The sequence below is a fragment of the Jaculus jaculus genome, chromosome 18 (assembly GCF_020740685.1).
Source record: "Jaculus jaculus isolate mJacJac1 chromosome 18, mJacJac1.mat.Y.cur, whole genome shotgun sequence".
NCBI classification, from domain to species: domain Eukaryota; kingdom Metazoa; phylum Chordata; class Mammalia; order Rodentia; family Dipodidae; genus Jaculus; species Jaculus jaculus.
In genome coordinates this window covers 14,564,669-14,585,520 of record NC_059119.1, presented here as the reverse complement: position 1 = coordinate 14,585,520, position 20,852 = coordinate 14,564,669, and the positions used below count along the sequence as shown (strand labels likewise).

The following is a 20,852-nucleotide window of genomic DNA, read 5'->3' as shown; positions in this document are numbered from 1 at the left end:
AGAATGGCTGCACCAGGGCCTCCAGCCACTACAAACGAACTCCAGACACATGTGCTCCCTTTGCATCTGGCTTACATGGGTCTTGGGAAATTGAACTTGGGTCCCTAGGCTTCACAGGCAAATGCCTTAACTTCTAAGCCATTTCCCCAGCCCCCACTTTATATATATATATTTTTTTCTTTTTTCTTTTTTTTTTTTTTCCAGATAGGATCTCACTCCACGCCAGGCTGACATAGAACTCACTTTGTAAATCCCAGCCAAGGTGGCCTCAAACTCACAGTGTTCCTCCTACCTCTGTTTACCGAGTGTTGGGATTAAAGGTGTGTGCCACCATGCCTGGCCTTAAAAAATTTTTTTTTCTCATTTTTATTTATTTATTTGAGAGTGACAGAGAGAAAGAGGCAGATAGAGAGAGAGGGAAAGAATGGGCTCGCCAGGCCCTCCAGCCACTGCAAATGATCTCCAGACATGTGTGTCCCCCTTGTGCATCAGGCTAATATGTGTCCTGGGGAATCGAGCCTCTAACCAGGGTCCTTAGGCTTCACAGGCAAGCGCTTAACCGCTAAGCCATCTCTCCAGCCCTTAAAAAATATATTTATTTATTTATTTGCAAGCAGAAAGAAAGCCGGGTGTGGTGCGCACACCTTTAATCCCAGCACTTTGGAGGCAGAGGTAGGAGAGCACCATGAGTTCAAGGCCACCCTGAGAGAATATATAGTGAATTCCAGGTCAGGCTAGAGTAGAGTGAAAGTGAAACCCTACCTCAAAAAAGAAAAAAAGAAAAAAAATCAGTACACCTAAGTTGTCATTTTTTTTTTTCAAGGTAGGGTCTCACTGTAGCTCAGGCTGACCTGGAAATCACTCTGTAGTCTCAGGGTAGCCTCAAACTCTTGGTAATCCTCCTACCTCTACCTCCTGAATACTGGGATTAAAGGCATGCGCCATCACGCCTGGCATTTTGTTATTTCTTAATGCTCTATCTATGAGTAAAAAGTTGAAGTGTTTACTACATTCAATTATTTCTCTTTTCTTGTCTCTTTATGTCTTTGAAGTTTCATTATTCCACAAAGAATCCATTTCTGTCAGAGTTAAGTTCCATTGAATTGCTTTCATTTTAAAGCTTTTCAGTTTTCATAATTTCATCATCCCTGCAATCAATGCGTTTGTCTTGTGTTAAAAATCATTTGGCCATTTGTATCAGTTATTGCTGTATGCACATATAGATTGTTGGATAGGGCAGCTAACATGACTTTCTTTTTTCTTTTGCATAGTGACAGAAATGTTGGTAAATGTTCTGAGTATTTGCTCTGATGATGAATTAATGACTGAAGGTGAAGACCAGTTTGATGGTATGATTTCTAATTTTACTCTTTTTATTATGAGATGGTATTTAATTCCTGTGTTGACTTGTTATTCACTATTGTGCACAAAAGTTACTACTTTAAGATGGATCTGCTATTTGAAAAATCACAAGTCATCTTTTTCCAGATACTGTTTATAAATTGAGAATAACTTTAGGTATTTTTATCATGGTATGTTGAAGAAGATGAATTTTGGTAAAGGGGAAATATGGGAGAAAGAACAGAAGGTCAAGAAAACAAGGTTATTAAAAGGGTGTGGTTCTTCATGAATATGAACCTTGCCTTTGTTGAGTGGATTTAGTACAATGTGCTTGGTGAATCAGACACTTACCAGGCACCCAGGATTGCTTTCATTCTTTGTCGATACCAAAGCAGGTTGTTCTTAACTATAGTGTAGTTATGTTCTAAAGGGCTACTTACCTTTTTGCTACAGTTTCTCAAAGTATTTTTCCATAGAAACAAGGTTATACATGGTGGCTAGTGCTTAGGTAACCAACAAGCCTGTGTATCTATATGTATAGTAAAAAGGAATAACATTAAAAATTCTTTTTTGTGTTCTGAAATTTTTTATTAAAAATATTTAAAAGCTGGTTGTGGTGATGTATGCTTGTAATCCCAGCACTTGGGAGGCAAAGGTAGGGTTGCTATGAGTTGAAAGCCAGCCTGGGACTACACAGTGAGTTCCAGGTACGTTTATTTATTTGAGAGAAAGAGAGAGAGAATGGGTATGCCAGGGCCTCTAGCCACTGCAAATGAATTCCAGATGCATGCACCACCTTGTGTATCTGGCTTTACATGTATGCTGGGGAATCAAACCTGGATCCTTTGGCTTTTCAAGCAAGTGCCTTAACCACTAAGCTATCTGTCCAGCCCTTTTAAAATTTAATATAATTTTTAATATTTATTTACTTGAGGGAGAAAGAGTAAAATACTTTTTAAATTTATTTATTTGCAAGGAGAGACAGACAAAATGGGCACACCAGGGCCTCTAGCCATTGTAAACAAATTCCAGATACATGTGCCACTTTGTACATCTGGCAATACATGGGTACTAGAGAATTGAACCCTGGTCATTAGACTTTGCAAGCAAGCATCTTAACCACTGAGCCATCTCTCCAGCCCTGTATACGTTTTCTAAAAGAAAAAAAACTGGTATGCCAGCCAGGTGTGGTGGCACATGCCTTTAATTCCAGCACTTGAGAGGCAGAGGTAGGAGGATTGCCATGAGTTTGAGGCTATCCTGAGACTATATAGTAAATTCCAGTTCAACCTGGGCTAGAGCAAAACCCTGCCTCGAAAAACAACAACAACAAAATAGTATGCCATACTTCTAGATAGTATTCAAATGCTTTCATGTGTTAATTATGGTCTTCATATTGGTTAGATTTAATAGGGAGGTACTTCTTTCTCTTTTTTTAAGTGTATGCAGTGGGGGAAGGGGCACATGTACACATGTGTTTGGAGCTTAAAGGATAACCTCTGGTACTATCCTCAGGAACACTATCTACCATCCACCTCTTTGTAAGATAGGGTCTCACATTGGCCCAGAACTTGTTGTTCGGCTAGACTGGCTAGTCATTGAACTGTGGGGATTGTCCTCTCTTTGTGTGGTTCTGGGATCAGTATTTTACATGGGCACTGGGTATCTAACTTAGGTCCTCCTGCTTGCAAAGCACACACTACCCACTGAGATTTCTCATGTTCTTTTTTTTTTTTTTTGAGAGGGTTGGGGAGAGAGAATGGACATTCTAGGGCCTTTCAGCTACTGTGAATGAACTCCAGATGTGTGCTTGCATGCATGGCACCACATGCTTGCATCACTGTTGCCTGTCTATACGTGGGATTTGGAGGATTTGATCAGGAGTTCTAAGTACCTTAAATGCTAAGCCATCTGTCTAGTCTGCCCTTGAATTCTTGATCCTTCTACCTCCCAAGTGCTGTGATTATAGACATGTACTACTATTCCTGACTTTCTTTTGTTTTCTTAAGACAGGGTCTGTATAGCCCAGGAAGGCATTGAATTCATGATTGTCTTGCTTTAGCCTTGGATTTTTTTTTTCTTTTTTCCTATGATAGGACTAAATTCAGGTCCTTCTTTTTTCTTTTTCTTTTCTTTGTTTTAGCTTAATTTTTAAGGTTTTTTCCCCTCTTGGGGGGGTGGTTTTGTTAGAGGGGGTTGGTATAGCATGGAAGATCATGATGGTGTTACAGAAGCCAGGAAGCGGCTTTAGTTCATGAAGAACATAAGAAGCTTCTTGCTTTCATAACTTCTCAGGAGGCAGTTGTGCCTGCCACTATGCCGCCAGTGCTGCACTATAACTTCACACGGCCAAGGGTTCGTTTGTTTGTTTGTTTGTTTCTTTCTTTTTAAACACACACACACACACACACAACATTTTATTTTTATTCATTTATTTATTTGACAGAGACAGAGAGAGAATGGGTGTGCCAGGGCCTCCAGCCACTGCAAATGAACTCCTGACAAATGCACCACCTTGTACATCTGGCTTTCATGGGCCTAGAGAACTGAAAATGGGTTCTTAGGCTTCCCAGGCATGTGCTTTAACTGCTAAGCCATCTCTACTGCTCCCCCCTCCTTTTTAAAACATTTTTATTTATTTATTCGAGAGAGTCTGAGAGAAGCAGATAACACAGAAAGAGAATGGGTGCACCCGGGCCTCCAGCCACTGCAAACAAACTCCAGGTGCCTGCTCCACCATGTGCATCTGGCTTTACATGGGTCCTGGAGAATCGAACCCAGGTCCTTTGGCTTTGCAGGCAAGTGTTTTAACCACTAAGCCATCTCTCCAGCCCCTTTTTTGTTGCTTTTTTTTTTTTTTTTTTTTTTTTGAGGTAGGGTCTCACTGTGGCGCAGGCTGACCTGGATTCATTATGTTGTCTCAGGATGGTTTTGAACTCACAGTTATCCTCCTGCTTCTACCTCCTGAGTGTTGGGATTAAAGGCATGCATCACCATGCCTGGCCTATATATATATTATAATTTTTTTTTTTTCTTTGAGATAGGGTCTCACTGTAGCCCAGGCTGACCTGGGATTCACTCTGTAGTCTCACGGTGGCCTCGAACTCATGGTGATCCTCCTACCTCTGCCTCCCAAGTGCTAGGATAAAAGGTGTGCCCTACCACACCCAGAAAGACTCGAGCCCAATTTTAAGTACTTTTAATTTCTTTTTCATGTTCTGCTATCACTGTTTATTCTTTAATATTGGGACAATGATTGAAATGTTTCTTGGTATATAGCCTACTAATTTGTTCATGTAAAGTTTTCAGGTAATTTGTCACATTTTATGAAATATTTAGAGGTCATTTCAATTGGTATTAAATTAAGTATATGTAACAGATGTGGTGATGCACACCTTTAATCCCAGCATTCAAGAGGCCAAGGTAGGAGGATTACCATGAGTTCAAGGCCACCTTGAGACTACATAGTGAATTCCAAGTCAGCCTGGGCTAAAAGTGAGACCATACCTTGAAAAGCAAACAAAAAGTTATATTGGGGGCTGGAGAGATGGTTTAACAGTTAAGGCATTTGTCTGCAAAGCCTAAGGACCCAGGTTTGATTCCCCAGAACCCACATAAGCAACGTGCACAAGGTGGCACATTCTTCTGGAGTTTGATTATAGTGGGTAGAGGCCCTGGTATACCAGTTCTCTCTTCCTCTCGCTATCATTCTCTCTCTTTTGCTCTCTCTCATAAAAAAGTTAAGTTACATATATGAATGTAAGTAATTTTAAAGTATATTTCATAATAATATTCTAAACTAACATTTCCTGATTTATTTCCTATATATTACATCATTGAATATATAATTATTCTACTTAGAATTCATTTTTTTAAAAATATGTTCAAATTGATGCTTTAGTATAATTTGCTTCTGTTACTATAACTGATATTTCTTAACATCATATAACGGAATAATTATAGTTTGTAGTTTTATTTTTTAACTTTTTCGTGGTAGGGTCTTGCTCTAGCCCAGGCTGGCCGGTAGTTCACAAATCTACCTCTGCCTTTCAAGTGCTGGTGTTGAAGGTCGTCTTTGTAATATCTTATATCAATAAGATTAGTACAGTTATTTCACAGGGTAATTTTTAACTTGTTTTCCATAAATCTTTAATATTAAATCAGTTGCATAAACCTGACATTATTATATTCTAATGTCCACATTTTAATTCTTTATGTGATATTATCAGTATTGCCAATAGCATATTAAGTAGGAATGGTAGTAAGTAATGCTTTTGTCCTTTTCATATAATAAAAAGGAAAAATGTTTTCTAGTTGAAGTTACCTGTATTTTCTTTGTTTAGATACTTATGATTTATGTATATAACAATAGATATAATCAATTTTTAAGATTAAGCAAGTGGTAAATTGGATGTTTGAAATATACTTTTTTATTAAACCAAGAGGAAGAACATATAATTTGTCACTTGCCTAAAGCATATAATTAAAATTCTGTAATTCCTTTAATAAGGTTTTATTTCTCTTAATATTTTCTCTATCATTAAGATATATTATGCTAGCTTATTCATTTTTGATATCAGTCTTTCATTTGAAGAATGAGTTGAATGTTACAATTACAGAGGCAGTATCAGGCTGGAGAGATGGCCCAGCAGTTAAGGTGCTTGCTTGTAAAGCCTAATGAACTGGGTCCAATTTTTTGGTACAGTGGCTAGAGGCCCTGGTGCACCCAGTCTATCTTCCTGCTTGCAAATAAATAAAAATATCTGATTAAAAAATTAAGAAGTAGTATTATTAACAATAATGGTTTAGGGAGCGTCTTTTCCTGACCATTCACCAGCTGTACAATCTTGGAAAAGTCACATAACTTCTTAGGATCTTCTCATTCATCAATTGAGGGAATGGAGAAGATGAAATTTTTTTTTCCAAGAAACTTGAATTTTTTTTTGAGGGGGGGTGGTTGGAGGTAAGGTCTCAGTCTAGCTCAGGCTGACCTGGAATTTACTATGTAGTCCCAGGATACTCTCAAGCTCATGGCAATCCTCCTACCTCTGTCTCCCAAGTGTTGGGATTAAAGGCATATACCACCATGCATGGCTGAAACTTTTGAATTTTTCAGTACCATTTATGACAGTGTTTCTTTGGGAAAATCCAAAGACATTTGATTTGAGTATTAGGTATAGATCTCCATTATCAGCATTGCTCCTCTTTTTTTTTTTTTCACCCTTATATTAACCAAGTATTAGGAGCAAGAACTCTAAGAAAAGATAAAAATACAAGTCTGGAGTAGGAAATCAGGAATAATTTAGGACAGAATGAACATTGAGAAGATCAAGGAAAGTAGAAGAGATTAGAGACTGAAGTATAGGCCAGGTGTGGTGGTACACGCCTTTAATTCCAGCACTAGGGATCTCTGTGAAGTGGAGGTCACCCTGAATTCACTACATAGTGAATTCCAGGTCAGCCTAGGCTAAAGCAAGACCCTACCTGGAAAAACAAACAAACAAAAAAACCTAAAATTTAGGATGGGATAAAGAACTACCAAGATTAAGTTATTACCTCTAATTCATAACCCTTTACTCCTCCCACTTCTTTCCTTTCACCTTCCTTTTTTTATGTGCTTCAGTGAAGTCATCTTATAGACTGAGTCTGACAAGAAAAACTTGATGGAAGGGCATTTGCTGTGGAGGTAGAATAAGGGGTTAGTATTTCTACAGAGAAAGGGAGAGAGCAGGATTAGACATTTCCCAGTGGCTGGAAATAAATTTTAAGTATTAAGATTTTCTAAAGTAATTGAGACTCTTTATTCTGAATTGATGAGTCTTTGGTAATCTGTTGTATAATGTATATGTGGAGTCATTTTGTACAGATAAATTTGCATAACAATTACATATAAAAATACACATAGCATTGATATTAAAGATTTTAATCATAGAAGAATTTTTGAACATTGATTTCTATATTAAAGTGTATATAATTTCTTTTATATACTTTTGTCTTTAGTTTGGTAAAGGAAATACATAATATGTATGTTATAATGTTAACTATATTAAACTTTGCATTTCTTGTAATGCATCTGTGAATCTTTGCATTCGAATGAAAAATAAGGAAAACTCATGAAACCATCCCTGCTGCCTACTTGTAGTTATTACTTGATTTGAAGCAATCTGTTGCTATTTTTTTGTAAGAAGATGTCCCCCAAACTCCCAGATTGGATTTGGAACAGAAAGCACACTGTTGGTTCTCAGTACATGCAAACATTCTACAATTCATATTCAAGAAATTTTTGTATGGAGTGTGGGAGGCTTAGCTTTTCTTTTACTTTATTGGGAGTAGGTAAGGTTTTCACTGAGGTAGTTTTTAAATTTACCTACATTTTTCTGTATATGCTTTAGATTTTGCTTAAATTGGTGTCCTTGAAGAACCACATGAGTTTGTAACTTATTTGTGTCATTACCTTTTACTTAAAGCATTTTCATGGGTGACACAGTTCCTTAAGGGTATAATATAAATGTGTGATTGTTATCAGTCTTATCTGTTTTCACGTGTTTTTTTCCTGTCCCTAATTATGTCTACTTTCATCAAAAATTATAATCATTCTGTCCATAATTTCTTTCTACACATATCTTTTAATAAATCTTTAGAGCTCTACTCCGTGGCATCCCTCTTTTATTCACGAAATTCTGCAGTACTACATTTGTCAAATTTTCAAATATAAGGGCCTTCATTTTTCTCCCTTTCTTTCTACATTCATTCTTTAGTACCACTGCCAAGTTAAATCTCTATCTTTTTATTTGTCTCAACCACCTCTTCTCCATCATTCACTTCCTTTTTTCTGGACTCTCCATCTGAAGAACGGCTCATATATGGCAATAAAAAAGGTACAGACCAGACAGAGTAACATTGTTTTGAAATATGACTTCATAAGTTTTCTTCATGTCATGTAAGTTAGCAGTTCGTTGAGTAATGTTTTGCGGTCCTTTTGGGCTTTGTAAAAATTTAGTTAACTTTTAACTGAGTGAGTATTTCATGGTTTTAGAAGTCATATTCCAAGATATCTGTCTTTCTGTGCATGGAAATATTTTTCCCTCTTTTCATTCCTCTTGTTTTAAAATTTCATTCCTTTGCTTATCTGTAATGTTTTGTACTTTTCCCTGCATGATTAGGGGTGTTTGATTGTCTGTCTTATTCCCCTAAAGTACTTTTACAGTGGCCATTTACTTTAATATGATGCATGATGTGTTTGTAGATTGGTTTTAAATTCTGATTTGTATGATGTTTTTATATTCCTGTGATTTTTTTTTCATTCTCATACAGTATGGCTTATATATCATATGGTTTCACAAATATATAAATTAAAGCTAAAAATACACATATACCTTGTTATAGCTATCCTTCCCAACCTGCTACTGCTCACTCCAAGTCTGGCTGTTTAAAAAGTTCTGCCAATTTTCAAATAAAATACCTCTATTCATTAGAAGAATATCAAACATTGTATACTTGGACAAGTCATTTAATAATCTGGTGGGTTTGGTTTTTTTTTTTTTTTTTTTGGTTTGTAAAATAAGGAGATTGAGCTTTACAATACCCATAGAGTGTCTTCACATTCTGATAGCCTATGGTTCTTAGATTTTTAGTTAAAAAAAAAAAATGTTATCTTTCCTTAGTGCCATGATCCATATAGTTTTATTGGAGCGTCAGTGCTCTCAGTATTTCCCTTCAGAATATAATAAACTAGTCATGGAGACATTTCTAGAAATAATACCTGTTCTTATTATTGAAATTGGACTTTTAAAATCCATTTCCTTTAAGTCAGGTCCAGTCATTGTCTTAGTTTTTAATTATATGCATTTGTAGTCTGCTTGAATTTTAAGTAAATGTTCTAGCCTACAAGATTTGATTGGTTAGACCTCTGTATACCTAAGACCCCTTTTGCTCTAATGTCTTTAGTCTTTGCTTAACCATCTCCTAAACCTTGGTGCTTCCATATGTGTTAAGGAACCACGCTTGGGTCCAGAGTGATTCTGGTTGCTATATATGAGATAACAGGACTGAAATTGTTGTTCTTTCTGGAGACCAAGGGAAGGAAGATTTAACCTAAGTCTTTGTTCTGCCAAGAGTCCAGTTATTTTGGTATGTTTTCTGTCGCTGATAGTGCAGCTGACCCTTTAGAAGTCAGATAGAGTGGTCTTTGAACTGGGTATTTCAGGGAGTCTTTCTCACTACTTATGTCAAAATCACCTATGGTCATAAAAACTTGCATGCCTTTAGAAGACAGCTAGTTCATGAGGTGGATATGTACATTGTTGCCAAAATGCTGATATAATCCTTAACTTGAAATTAACTTTATAATCGTTATCCTTTGTACCACTATTTTAGATTAATATAGAGAAAGGAAGCTTATTTTTTCATAGTTTAATAAAGTATTCCCAGCCTTCATGTTAAAGGCATTTGTGACAGTTCAACAGAGTGTCTCTTAAAGTGCATGTGATAGATGCTCATCGGAGTTAAAGGTAGTATAGGATTGTTAGTAGTTTTTGTCCTCTGGTGTGTAATCCAAGTTGGGCCCAGTACCCTGCCCCCTCATTACTCCTTTCTTGATTAGTCAGTGGTTTGAGATTAAGTGTAGTTTGTGGATTACTTTTTATCCAGATCTTTATCAGACCCTGGCATATGACCAGTGTTGAGCTCACATTGAAACAGCGGGAAATGTCTTGGCATGAGTACATCTAGTCTCCTCTATGTGAGCTGGTGGCAGGAGATTTGATATCGGTTCAGATGAGCCTGGACCAGACTAATAGAATAATGCGTGAATGCCCTAAACTTGAGCCTTTTTTTCTGTTTGTTCCATCGAAAGTAGGTTCAGCTGCAGCCCGCAAAGAAATCATAAGAAACAAAATCCGAGCAATTGGAAAGATGGCAAGAGTCTTCTCTGTTCTCAGGTACTGATAAATTTTCTTGTAGAAGCTATATTTTGATTGTACTTTTATGAGCTTTTTCTCCTTGATATCTAAAAACAACCTGGGATTCTTTCTATAAAGAGATTAGCTTCACATTTATGTTCTGAAGAAGGGAACACAGATCCCTTCGAATCTGTTTTTTGTTTGTTTCCTTGCTTTTGCTCTGCTCTTGGTGTTTTATTCTGTTTTCTTTTGTGATGCTGGGATTGAATCCAGGGCCTCACACATAATAAGCAATGTACTCCGCCACTAAAATTAGGGGTTTTGATCTTCGGTGTATTTTGTTCTTGTATGATGAAACCAATAAATCTATACCTTGAAGATTAAATGAGGATAAGGAGAGGATACTTTTTGAGTATTCCTGATGAGTTTTCTCATCTATATAGAATGCCCTTTTTCTTAGAGCCACACATTGCTTTTGTGAGGTTTACTCAGGAATTTCAGGTTTAAGGGTACGTATGAATAGGTCAGTCTTTAAATTTTGTTTGTAAAACTGATTGTATCAGATGTGAGCTTTAGAGCCTCTGAAATATATTTTCTCAATTGTATGTTACCTATTGATGATGACTATCACCACATATTTAATAAAGCTTTTTAGGAAAAACAAAATATGTTTCAATTGTAATGTTTACCTCTTCTGTCAGAAATATTTAGAATATGGGAAAATGTGTGTCATTGAGGAAAATAATAGTGAGTGAATGCATACATTATGTACATGGCCTATATTTGTGTCTTATTGCCCCTTTTAAATTGAGTACTAAATTTTTTTTTTTTTTTGCTTTTTGCAATGAGATTAAACCCAGGATCCCTGTGCATGCTAGGCAAATGCTCTAACACTGAACTACTACCCTATTCTTTCTTATGTTTATTATCTCTCTCTGCCATAGGGAGGAGAGTGAAAGTGTGCTGACACTCAAGGGCCTGACTCCCACAGGGATGTTGCCTAGTGGAGTGTTGGCTGGAGGACGGCAGACCCTGCAAAGTGGTAATGATGTTATGCAACTTGCTGTGCCTCAGATGGACTGGGGCACACCTCACTCTTTTGCTAACAATACACATAATGCATGCAGGGAACTTCTTCTGCTTTTTAGTTCCTGTCTCAGCAGTTGACCCAGGCAGGGTAGTATATCATTGGTAGTATCTAATTAATACCTGGCCAGGGCATAATATTGATAAAAAGGGTAGTTCTTTCAGTTGAAAATAAGGGCTAGTTCCTCAGCTTTTCATGAAGTGATATGGAATTGGCTCATATAAGAATGTTGGAAATATACATATATTTATTTATTCATTCATTTGTCTAATGAGTGCTTTTCTTTTAAAAGCTTTAGTTTAGAATGTGAATCAGGGATATATTTATTACTAAAGTGGAAATGTAATTCCAAGTTTCTTATTTTTTCAATTTATATAATTGTATTAGACTATGCTTATCTTTTCAAGTACTTAATTTTAGCATTAACAATCTGCTTAGGCCCAGGTCTTTACTTAAACGCTTCATTTACCAAAAGATTGTGCGAAGTTTTGTACCCTAGTAAATGGCGCCAAAGTTTGTTTTCTGTGGTGTTTGTCAAATGTTCTCTGTATTATTGACTGTCTGTAACATGCTGTTTCCTTCCTCTGCAGATGTAGCTGCTTTCCTAAATCTGTCTGTCTCTCTTTAGGCTAGCTGTATGTCTGTAAATATATGTTCAATTAAATTACTCTTATCAGGCATTTGACTGTCGTTTGCTATAGAAGCACCTTATTTTGTAGCACCTTATCTTGAGGTTTGCTGCATTTACTGTTGCACTTTGTGCATCCTGAACATGAATGTAACATTAGATGTTAAGTCATTGTTATAAGGGGTTGAATTTAAATCCTGTAAGTCAAAACTGCAAGGGTGTTATTAAGTGTGCCTTTATTCTGCATGAAATAAAAAAAATTATACGTAAAGCATTCCTGTAATCTGACTCATTGAGTATTTTATATTTTTTTAAAGGCTAACTTTATTGTTGTAAGTATTTGTGTAAATACTGGGTTAACTTTTTGAAAGCCCATTAAATAGATTAAATAGAAGAAAGGGGTGTGAATATTGTAGTCTATCTAGATTTCTTGCTCTTGTTGTGGTTGGAAAGCAAAAATTGTAATGTTGAAAAGCCTGAATATATATAGCCTCCTTCACAACCCTCCAAGGGGCTTCATTCTGTTAAAACAGGCAGCAAAACAGATCTGTTGTCCTTAGTCATAATCAATTATTTCTTTATGGTGGTTACAATTATTAAATTTTTAAAGTAACAATTTTAAATATTTGAATAAATTTGAAACTTCCTCATAACTTCATTTTACTCAGTCTCATAATAAATCCTTGTTAATAAAAGTTTTTTGGTAGATAAATAATTTTTATCCTGTATGTTATTGGATCTGTCACTACTGGGCTATGTGAGGAAGTCAATTGTATTTTGAAATTATAGCTTCAGAGTTTCATTCGGAATGAGGTGTTTCTTCTCTTTTTCTTTCGTACGTTGGTACTGGGATCAAAGAACATAGGACCTTAAGCATGGATTCCCCAGCCCCAAGTTTTTCTTTTCTTTCCTTTTTTTTCTTTTTTAAATTAAAAATGCCTGCTTTTGATTCTCTTTACATTTTTTACCCTTATTTTTGTTATAAATATTAGAAAAATGCTAAAGAGGATTTCATGAATATATATTAAAGCAAATTAAGGCCTTTAAATAAAATTTGCAGAAATGTTAATAGAAAACAGTAAATATGAGTTTAAAAAATTATACCCATCCTCTTTGTTTAGAGAAGAAAACAAAACTGAAAGGTATTATATTTAAATAAATTCAATCATTTCTGTTATCCTTAGATATATGGTTACTTTTACATTGTATCCATAGCAATCCTTCCTTTCAGATTTCACAATTAGCACCTGCTAATTACATGCTTTGTTGACAGCTCAGTGCTTCTATTTATTCTTAATTTGCATGCAGCCTGAAGCTCACTCCTTCATCTTGGGAACCACCCTCAGCTGCAGGGAAGGTTTGAAAGACAGCAGCTTTGCTGAAGGGACTGTCTGTTCCCAGCATAGAGTGAGTTACTGGAAGGAGCTGAGCTTAAGGGGTCTAATTTGGGAAACTGGATAGCTCCCTAGTTTTGCTAGTGATGGCTTTTGATGGTATGATTTCAGCATTTGACCCATTTTGAAACAAGATTTTTTTTTTAAAAAAAAAAGCATATAGAAAATGTATCTGTGTGATTTTTTTTCAAAAGATTATTTAATCTTAAATTCCAGTAGATAATATCTCTAATGTTAGTGTATATAACTCAGGGGTAATGCCAAAATAAATAAATGAACTTAATTCTGAGGCCTCAATCCTAGAAGTTGCCTTTTAGTGTAACTTTAAAGCTAATTTCTATGATATTTCTTGTTTGTTTGTTTGTTTGTTTTAGCAAACTGTACAAGTCTTTTAGATTTTCTGTTTATATTTTATGTATTTTCCTGTCATGGAAATTTGATTGGTAGCTATCCCTATAATGCTTTTCATCAGAACCTTTATCTCTATCTTAATAATACCAAATTCTTATTGACCATTTGTCCCATGTTATGTTTTAATTATGCTTAATATAGTTAAAAGTAGCACTGTGAGACCCTGCTTAAAAAGCAGCAGCAACAAAATCTATAGGCAACACTGTACTGAAACTTACTAGGGCTTTGTCAGGATGTCCTTTATAATTGAAAATAAATAAAGGAGAATAGTGCCTTCCAAATAGAATTTTGCAATTATCATATGTTTCTTTCCAGCTTAATACTTAAACTTTAGGTGCCCATACTTTAATTCTAAGCATTCAAACTGGACACAGTATACAGTATATCATATTGTATAATTTGAAAAAAAATCTATCAGTCTTATAAAGTTTTTTTTTCTTATAAAGTTTTGATATAAGATAGTAATTCTCTTAATAAGGTCAGTTTTTAGTTTTATTACTACATAAAAATTATAGGATGTTTCATATAAACACATTTGTATTATCACAAACTCTTTAAAAAGATATAATCCAACAGGCTTGTTTTTCCATTTTTTTTTTTTTATTATAAAGAGGGCTGGGGAGATGGCTCATCCATTAAAGGCACTTTTTTACAAAACTTGTCAAACTGGGTTCAGCATCCTAGTACTAACGAAAAGCCAGATGCACAAAGTGTTGCATGCATCTGGAGTTCATTTGCAATGAAAAGAAGCTTTGACATGCCCATTCTTTCCCTCTCCCCCACCTTCCTACCTATTACCCCTTGCAAATAATAAAATACATGTTTAAAAATTATAAAGAAAGCCAGACATGGTGGCACATGCCTTTAATCCTAGCCCTTGGGAGGCAGAGGTAGGAGAATTGTTGTACATTCCAGGCCACCCTGAGACTACATAGTGAATTCCAGGTCAGCCTGGACTAAAGCGAGACCCTGCCTTGAAAAACAAAACAACAACAACAAAAATTATTAATAAAAAATTCACATTTTTAAGAGTTAAAGAGTTACAAGTGGCTGAACAAGTTAATGTGTCAGTCATTTATTTAAATTTTCTGTCTGGCAAAAATATGTAATAAATGTACATGGCTATATATTTTTTCAGTTGTGAGTTGTATAGTAGGTATAATGAGAAGTGTGTGTGAGTGACAATGCAATTTAATAATTAATGACAGTTAATGTCATTCAGTATTCAGCCTATCTTTTTTGGCTCTCCAAGTCACTTTAATACCTGGCTAAGACACCAATCTTTTCTATATAGTTTATATTAGTTCTTTAGATTCATCAGTGTCCTCTCACATTTATAACTGCTTTGGATAAAGTAAGTCATTTCGAAATCCTGTTTTCTCCTAAAAAGACAACAGAGATGAGTATTCTAATTGTCTTCATTGTAGAAGAAGCAAAGTAGATGGGATAGGACATTATTACTATAGTTATTATTCTGCACATGCACACTTTGGGCCAGCTGCATGCAGTAAAAGCAATTATTATGAGCAGGCAATATTGTGTTCTGCAGTCTTACATCCTAGACCTCACTGTAAGCCCCTTTTTTACAGTTCATACCTAGAAATGATCTAAAAAGTAATTTGACTATAAAATGTATGGACAAAGTATTGAAGTTATTTAAATGGGCCAGTACATCTTATACCAATAACTTACTTCTCATCATATGACATACATACATATACACACACACCCATATTATGAAATAATTAGGACTCATTGCTTGAAAGTTATCAGTTCCATCTTTTAGTACTTCACTAATTGGTAGATGGGTTTGAAAAAAGCCTTTCTTACTGAAGAATGCCAGCTCCTAGTTTTCAAGACAAATTCAAATTCATGATAAACTGAATGTAAAGATAGTTTTAAAGATTATAGTTACCATTAGTATTAAAAGAAACCAGGTGCAGTGTCATACTCCACTCTCAGCTACCCTAGAGGCTAAGAAAGGAGGATCACTTGAGCCGAGAAGTTTGCGCCTAGCCTGGGCAGCATAATGAGACCCTGCCTCAATAAAACAGTGAGACCCTACCTCGAAAAACAAAGGAACAAGTTTCTGGCAGACAAAATTAGTCCTGTTAGGTTCTCTAGGAAAAAAAAACAAACAAACCCAGAACTATGAGAGTAATACTTAAAGTAATTCACCAAGTTTAAGGCACTTAAATTATTTTACAAGTATGCTGGGCGTGGTGGTGCACACCTTTAATCCCAGAACTCTGGAGGCAGAGGTAGGAGGATCTCCATGAGTTCAAGGCCACCCTGAGACTACATAGTGAAATCCAGGTCAGCCTGAGCTATGAGACCTTACCTCTAAAAACCAAAACAACAAAAAATACACTGTATCACAACTATATGATCTTTTTGCTGCTTATGCTTTGCTTTGTAATTTCGAAGTGACAAGAAAACCATTGCTGACCTTTTCTAGTTTGTATCTTAATGGAAACAACTGGTGATGAGTATTGTTAACGTTAGAAGTGAAAGGAAAGATTTTCTTGTTTGCTTTTCTGCTACAACTTTGTCATCATAATTTTAGCCTGGAGAATTTTCCTGTGGTTGTAATGGATGTAATATAACAAACATAATGGAAAATTCTAACACCATCAAAATATTGAATTCAAGATGGGTAATTAATACTGGAGTTCATTTGCATGGGTGCTGAAGTGTCTGTGTTTACACTAGGTCTATATGTTCTGTGCTCTGAGTGATGTCATAGTGCTGTGTGTAAACTGTGCTGTGTTAGGAATTGGGGGATTGGATTGGGGCTCTCTAATATGGGTACTGTTGATGTTCTATTGTAATGATGTAGTTTGGGGTACTGTGATATTAAGTGATCATTGCCTTTTCTGCTGTACAATATGACCCTTCTCATCTCTCTCATTCATTTTGCATGCCTCTGCTCACTTCTGTACAGCCACAGTTGAGGCTATTGAGGCTGAAAAAGGTACGATCAGAGTCCTTGCACTGGGCAGAGATCTGTGGTGTGGGGGTGGGCATCAGAGAATGTCCTGTGGGGGTCTGACTGCTAGTTTGCACAGATGAATCCCACATAAAGTCTTAACACATTTTTTTAAATCATGAGGTCTGATGTTCATAGTGAATCTTTTTCTCTTTTCTCATATAATCCAGGATTCATGTTTCTGATTTCTTTAGAACTTAGTGTGTTATGCTATATATTATAGCATTTAAAGTCACCTATTTTAATGGAAATTACTAATATGATGCTTCAAATATAGAGATGTGCTCCATATTTTGCATGATTCTGTATTGCTCAGATTCCCCCTGCAAATGAAACACTTACTAGATAGATGTGTGAGTTTTTTTTACAAAGTAAAGCAATTTTTTATTAAAATACACCTGTCAAAATATTTTCAAATTCCAATTGTGACATAAAACATACACGCCTCTTCATTAATGCCTTAAATAATGAAGTAGAGTAGCAGGTCTAATAATTGCTGCAATTTGGAAATAGTGGCAAATGTAAAGTAAATTTGAGAAAGTTGCTGCCACACAGCAAATGTGGTCTCAGAATATCAGAGATTTCTCCTAGTGAGAAAGTCACAGCAATTGCTGATTTTGTTATTGGCTGTTTGTAGTCATTATCTATAATGCTAATTTTCAGTTAGAGACCCACTTAAGTAATGTGACCAAAAATACAAGAACTGGTACCATATTTTTAAATTGCTACAGTTTGGACTATACTTTGTAGATAAGATGATCTTCATGTCTATCATGTATTAGCTTGTTTTTACATGCTACTGTATGTTTTGCTGCCCCAGCTATTTGTTTGGTTCATGTGTACAAACTGAGTCCTAGAGATTGTATGTAGCAAGCAATTAGGTTATAACTAGTTTTATGAAATATTTTTAAAAATAAATATTTAATAATGAAAATGCATCTTTTCAAATGAAATAAATGAGATTTCATAACAGTTGATTAAGCTGGGCATGGTGGTGAATGGCTGTAACCCCAGCACCAGGGAAGCTAAGGCAAGTAAATCGATTGTGAGTTTGAGTCCAGGCTAGGCCTGGGTTGTATAGTATAAGCCTGTCTCACAAAGTAAACATAGTCAAACCCCCTTCCTGAAAAATTCCCATAATAATTGTTGAAGGACTGCCAGTTATCTTGATTTGGCTTTTCTGAGAGTTTCTAGTAACTGACCAGTGAATTAAAAGGTGATGTTTCCTGAAATATGAAACTACAAATACCTTTAGCTATCAGCCAAAACCAAATTTAACTCCTCAGACATTTCCAACCTTTTTTTCATTTCATATTGGAATTGATGGGATGGTGATCTCCAAGATAGTTTTTAACATACTAAAGTTTAGCCCTACCTCTTTCCCCTCTCAAGTAGTTCTCAGCATATGTTTGTATGTTGAGGATTAACCTTGTTTAGCCTCTGTACTAGCCCCTTCTCTTTTTTGCTACCTTATTGGGATAGTCACTGTGTGGTTTTAGGATTGGGGTAGGAGGAGATACCTGGCATAATAGAAGTCAGACAGATACAGACCATCCATTGCCTACTGATTGATTTTATGGGCAAAAAAAGGTCTTTGTGTGTGTGTGTGTGTGTGTGTGTGTGTGTTTTTTTTTTTTTTTCCTTAAGAAAGCTATTCTGGCTTGTCATCTATGATACTACCACCTATATATTAGGTTTAGATATTTGATATTTTAGTGGGAAGACTGAAAAGGGGATAGGTTTCAGTTAAAGTAAGATTTAAATGTTGCTACTTACAGCTGTTTCTTTCTTAAAAATCATTAATTATGTTTTTGATCTTAGAATTGTTTTATGATTACTGACTTATCAAATTTGCATTTTGTTAAGCAATACGAGGATTCTCTCCACCACATAGAATCTGCAGTTTTGAAGAGGCAAAGGGTTTGGATAGGATCAATGAGAGAATGCCACCCCGGAAAGATGCTGTACAGCAAGATGGTTTCAATTCTCTGAACACCGCACATGCCACTGAGAACCACGGGACTGGCAGCCATAGTGCCCAGTGACCAGCGGCTTCCCAGGGACTCTCACATCTCGGGCCCCAAATGGACAAATCACCCGAGGAGCTGGAAGGGTCGGCCAAGCTGGCGATAAACGTCATAACCCATTGAAGAAACAACTGTGCTTTCTAAGACCCTAGCCCCCTTTCTGGATGGAGGCTTGAGGGCCCTGGGATATGTTGTGCTATCTAATGAGATTGGGTCATCGCTGCCACAGTGGAGAGCAGTGAGCGAGGGGCTTGGAGCAATTTCCAGTGGAGGGCATTTGCACCTCCATTTATGCTTGTGGTTCACACATTTTAAGTTTACAAATGAGATTTCTTTTTTCCCCTCAGTAGAATTAGATTTTTTTCAATCATGACTTTAAATGCAATCCTAAAAGTTAATGTGGACCCCTCCCCCATGAAATGTCTTTGAAGGATGAATTAGCATGGTCTTAAAATATACTTCTGAGGTTATTAGCTGTATTTTGAATTGTAGACAAAATACTGAGAAAACCCCAGTTGGCATTTATATAAAATGCTAACCTCAGGTCTATAGTTCTTAAATGTGGCTAATTCTGTAACATAGTCTTGGTATTTTTCAATTATGAATGCATAAACTATTTCTAAGAAAACTCTTACTTGAACACAAATCCAAAAACTAATTGAGAATCTTTTTTGCCCAGATCTTTTGAGATTTACACCCCAGAGATTTAAGAAGAAAACTTCTAAATTTCAAAATTATGAAGAATTACAGAATTACTCATTTAAGGTACTTTAAAAGAAGTTTGTACATTGTCAAAGTAAATTTTAATTCAAATCATGTCTGTAAAACTTGACGTATTTTGTGTATGCATGTTTTCATTTTGCAAATATTTAATATATAGACCTATAATGTACAGGTACGACATGTATAGGTTATCTAGATGTTATAAGAAAATTTTAGTTTATTGTGAGTATTCCAGTTGCTTAAAAAAAACCACCAGGGTGATTTGCTGCTGGCTTTCTATCATTTTTATGTTTTAATGCAAAGGAAAATTTAAAATGTCTGGAAATGTTTTTGATTAAGCAATGCAGCCTAAAAGCAATGGTTCTCCTCAATCTTTCAGATGTTAGTGGAAGCATAAAAGTCAAGACTGCATGTTGAAATTTTACTTTTGATAGTTACAGAACTGCTTGGTTAAACTAAATGGAATCATGTGCTAATTTTACATAATTATTGAACTATACTGATTGCCACTGTAGTTTGGTATTTCCCTTTACTTTGGTGGCCTGCTTCCCTCATGCCCTGGAATATAACTTAGAGCTCCAGGCAGCGGAACCATCTGTTGTTTGGTTTGCCAGAAAGTGCACCCTGTATGGTCTCCTGTCTAAGTTGGAAATATTATGCATGTGCAGGACTATTTGAGTATTTTATAAACAATAGCACACAATAAATTCCATGCATGGGCCGCTGCTCCTATCTCTGTGTTGGGTTTTATTTGGAAGATTCAATCTGATATGACCTTTTTATGCAATTTAAAAAATTCTATTAATGTAGCTGGGATATCCTTCACAGACAATTATCCTGTAGAAAGTTCATGGTGATTTGGTAAATTCTCATGTTTATAAATTTTGCTTTTTACTTCCCCTTTTATTATATTTGTTTTAGATGAGTAGCTGAACACTAGAGGACTTTAGATGCCTGGAATAGTCCTTCTGATCTAGTATTTAAAGTCAGTATTAGGCTGGGTTCACTGGTAGGGTACTTGCCAAGGATGTGCAAGGCCTAAGTGCAATCTCCAGCATCAGAAAATTAACTTATTACTTAATTACAAGTAAAGTCACTTTTCATTAACTTTTAATTCAAAGAAATATTATTGTATAGAACTTTGTTATAGTGGAATTGGAAATTGTTGGATATTTTATCAATAAGCAGAAGAAATAATTGTCCTGCCATTATACACCTCCTTTGCCATAATCCAAGTAATAAGATATTGTAAATTGAGAGATTTGGGGTATGGCTTTCCTAGCATGCATGAAGCCTTGAGTTCTATCCCTACCACAGCATCAACCGGATGGGGTGGTGCATGCCTGTAATCT

The 20,852-nt window shown here is 35.8% G+C and overlaps 1 protein-coding gene across 4 annotated transcripts in view; it reads left to right on the top strand.

Annotated features, from left to right (window-relative positions):
- The window catches only part of Ppp3cb (protein phosphatase 3 catalytic subunit beta), a 73,684-nt gene extending 53,452 nt beyond the window's left edge, over positions 1-20,232 (top strand). Inside the window, exons 10-14 of one of the 4 annotated variants that reach the window (XM_004657917.3) lie at positions 1,272-1,349; positions 10,199-10,280; positions 11,186-11,283; positions 16,706-16,735; positions 18,617-20,232. In XM_004657917.3, the coding sequence (XP_004657974.1) occupies positions 1,272-1,349; positions 10,199-10,280; positions 11,186-11,283; positions 16,706-16,735; positions 18,617-18,795 (467 nt within the window). In that variant the 3' untranslated portion in view covers positions 18,796-20,232. Of the gene's footprint in view, positions 1-1,271; positions 1,350-10,195; positions 10,281-11,185; positions 11,284-16,705; positions 16,736-18,616 lie in introns of all 4 variants that reach the window. The other 3 variants (XM_004657916.3, XM_045137392.1, XM_004657918.3) reach the window with 3 other exon arrangements.
- The last annotated feature ends 620 nt before the right edge of the window (positions 20,233-20,852 follow it).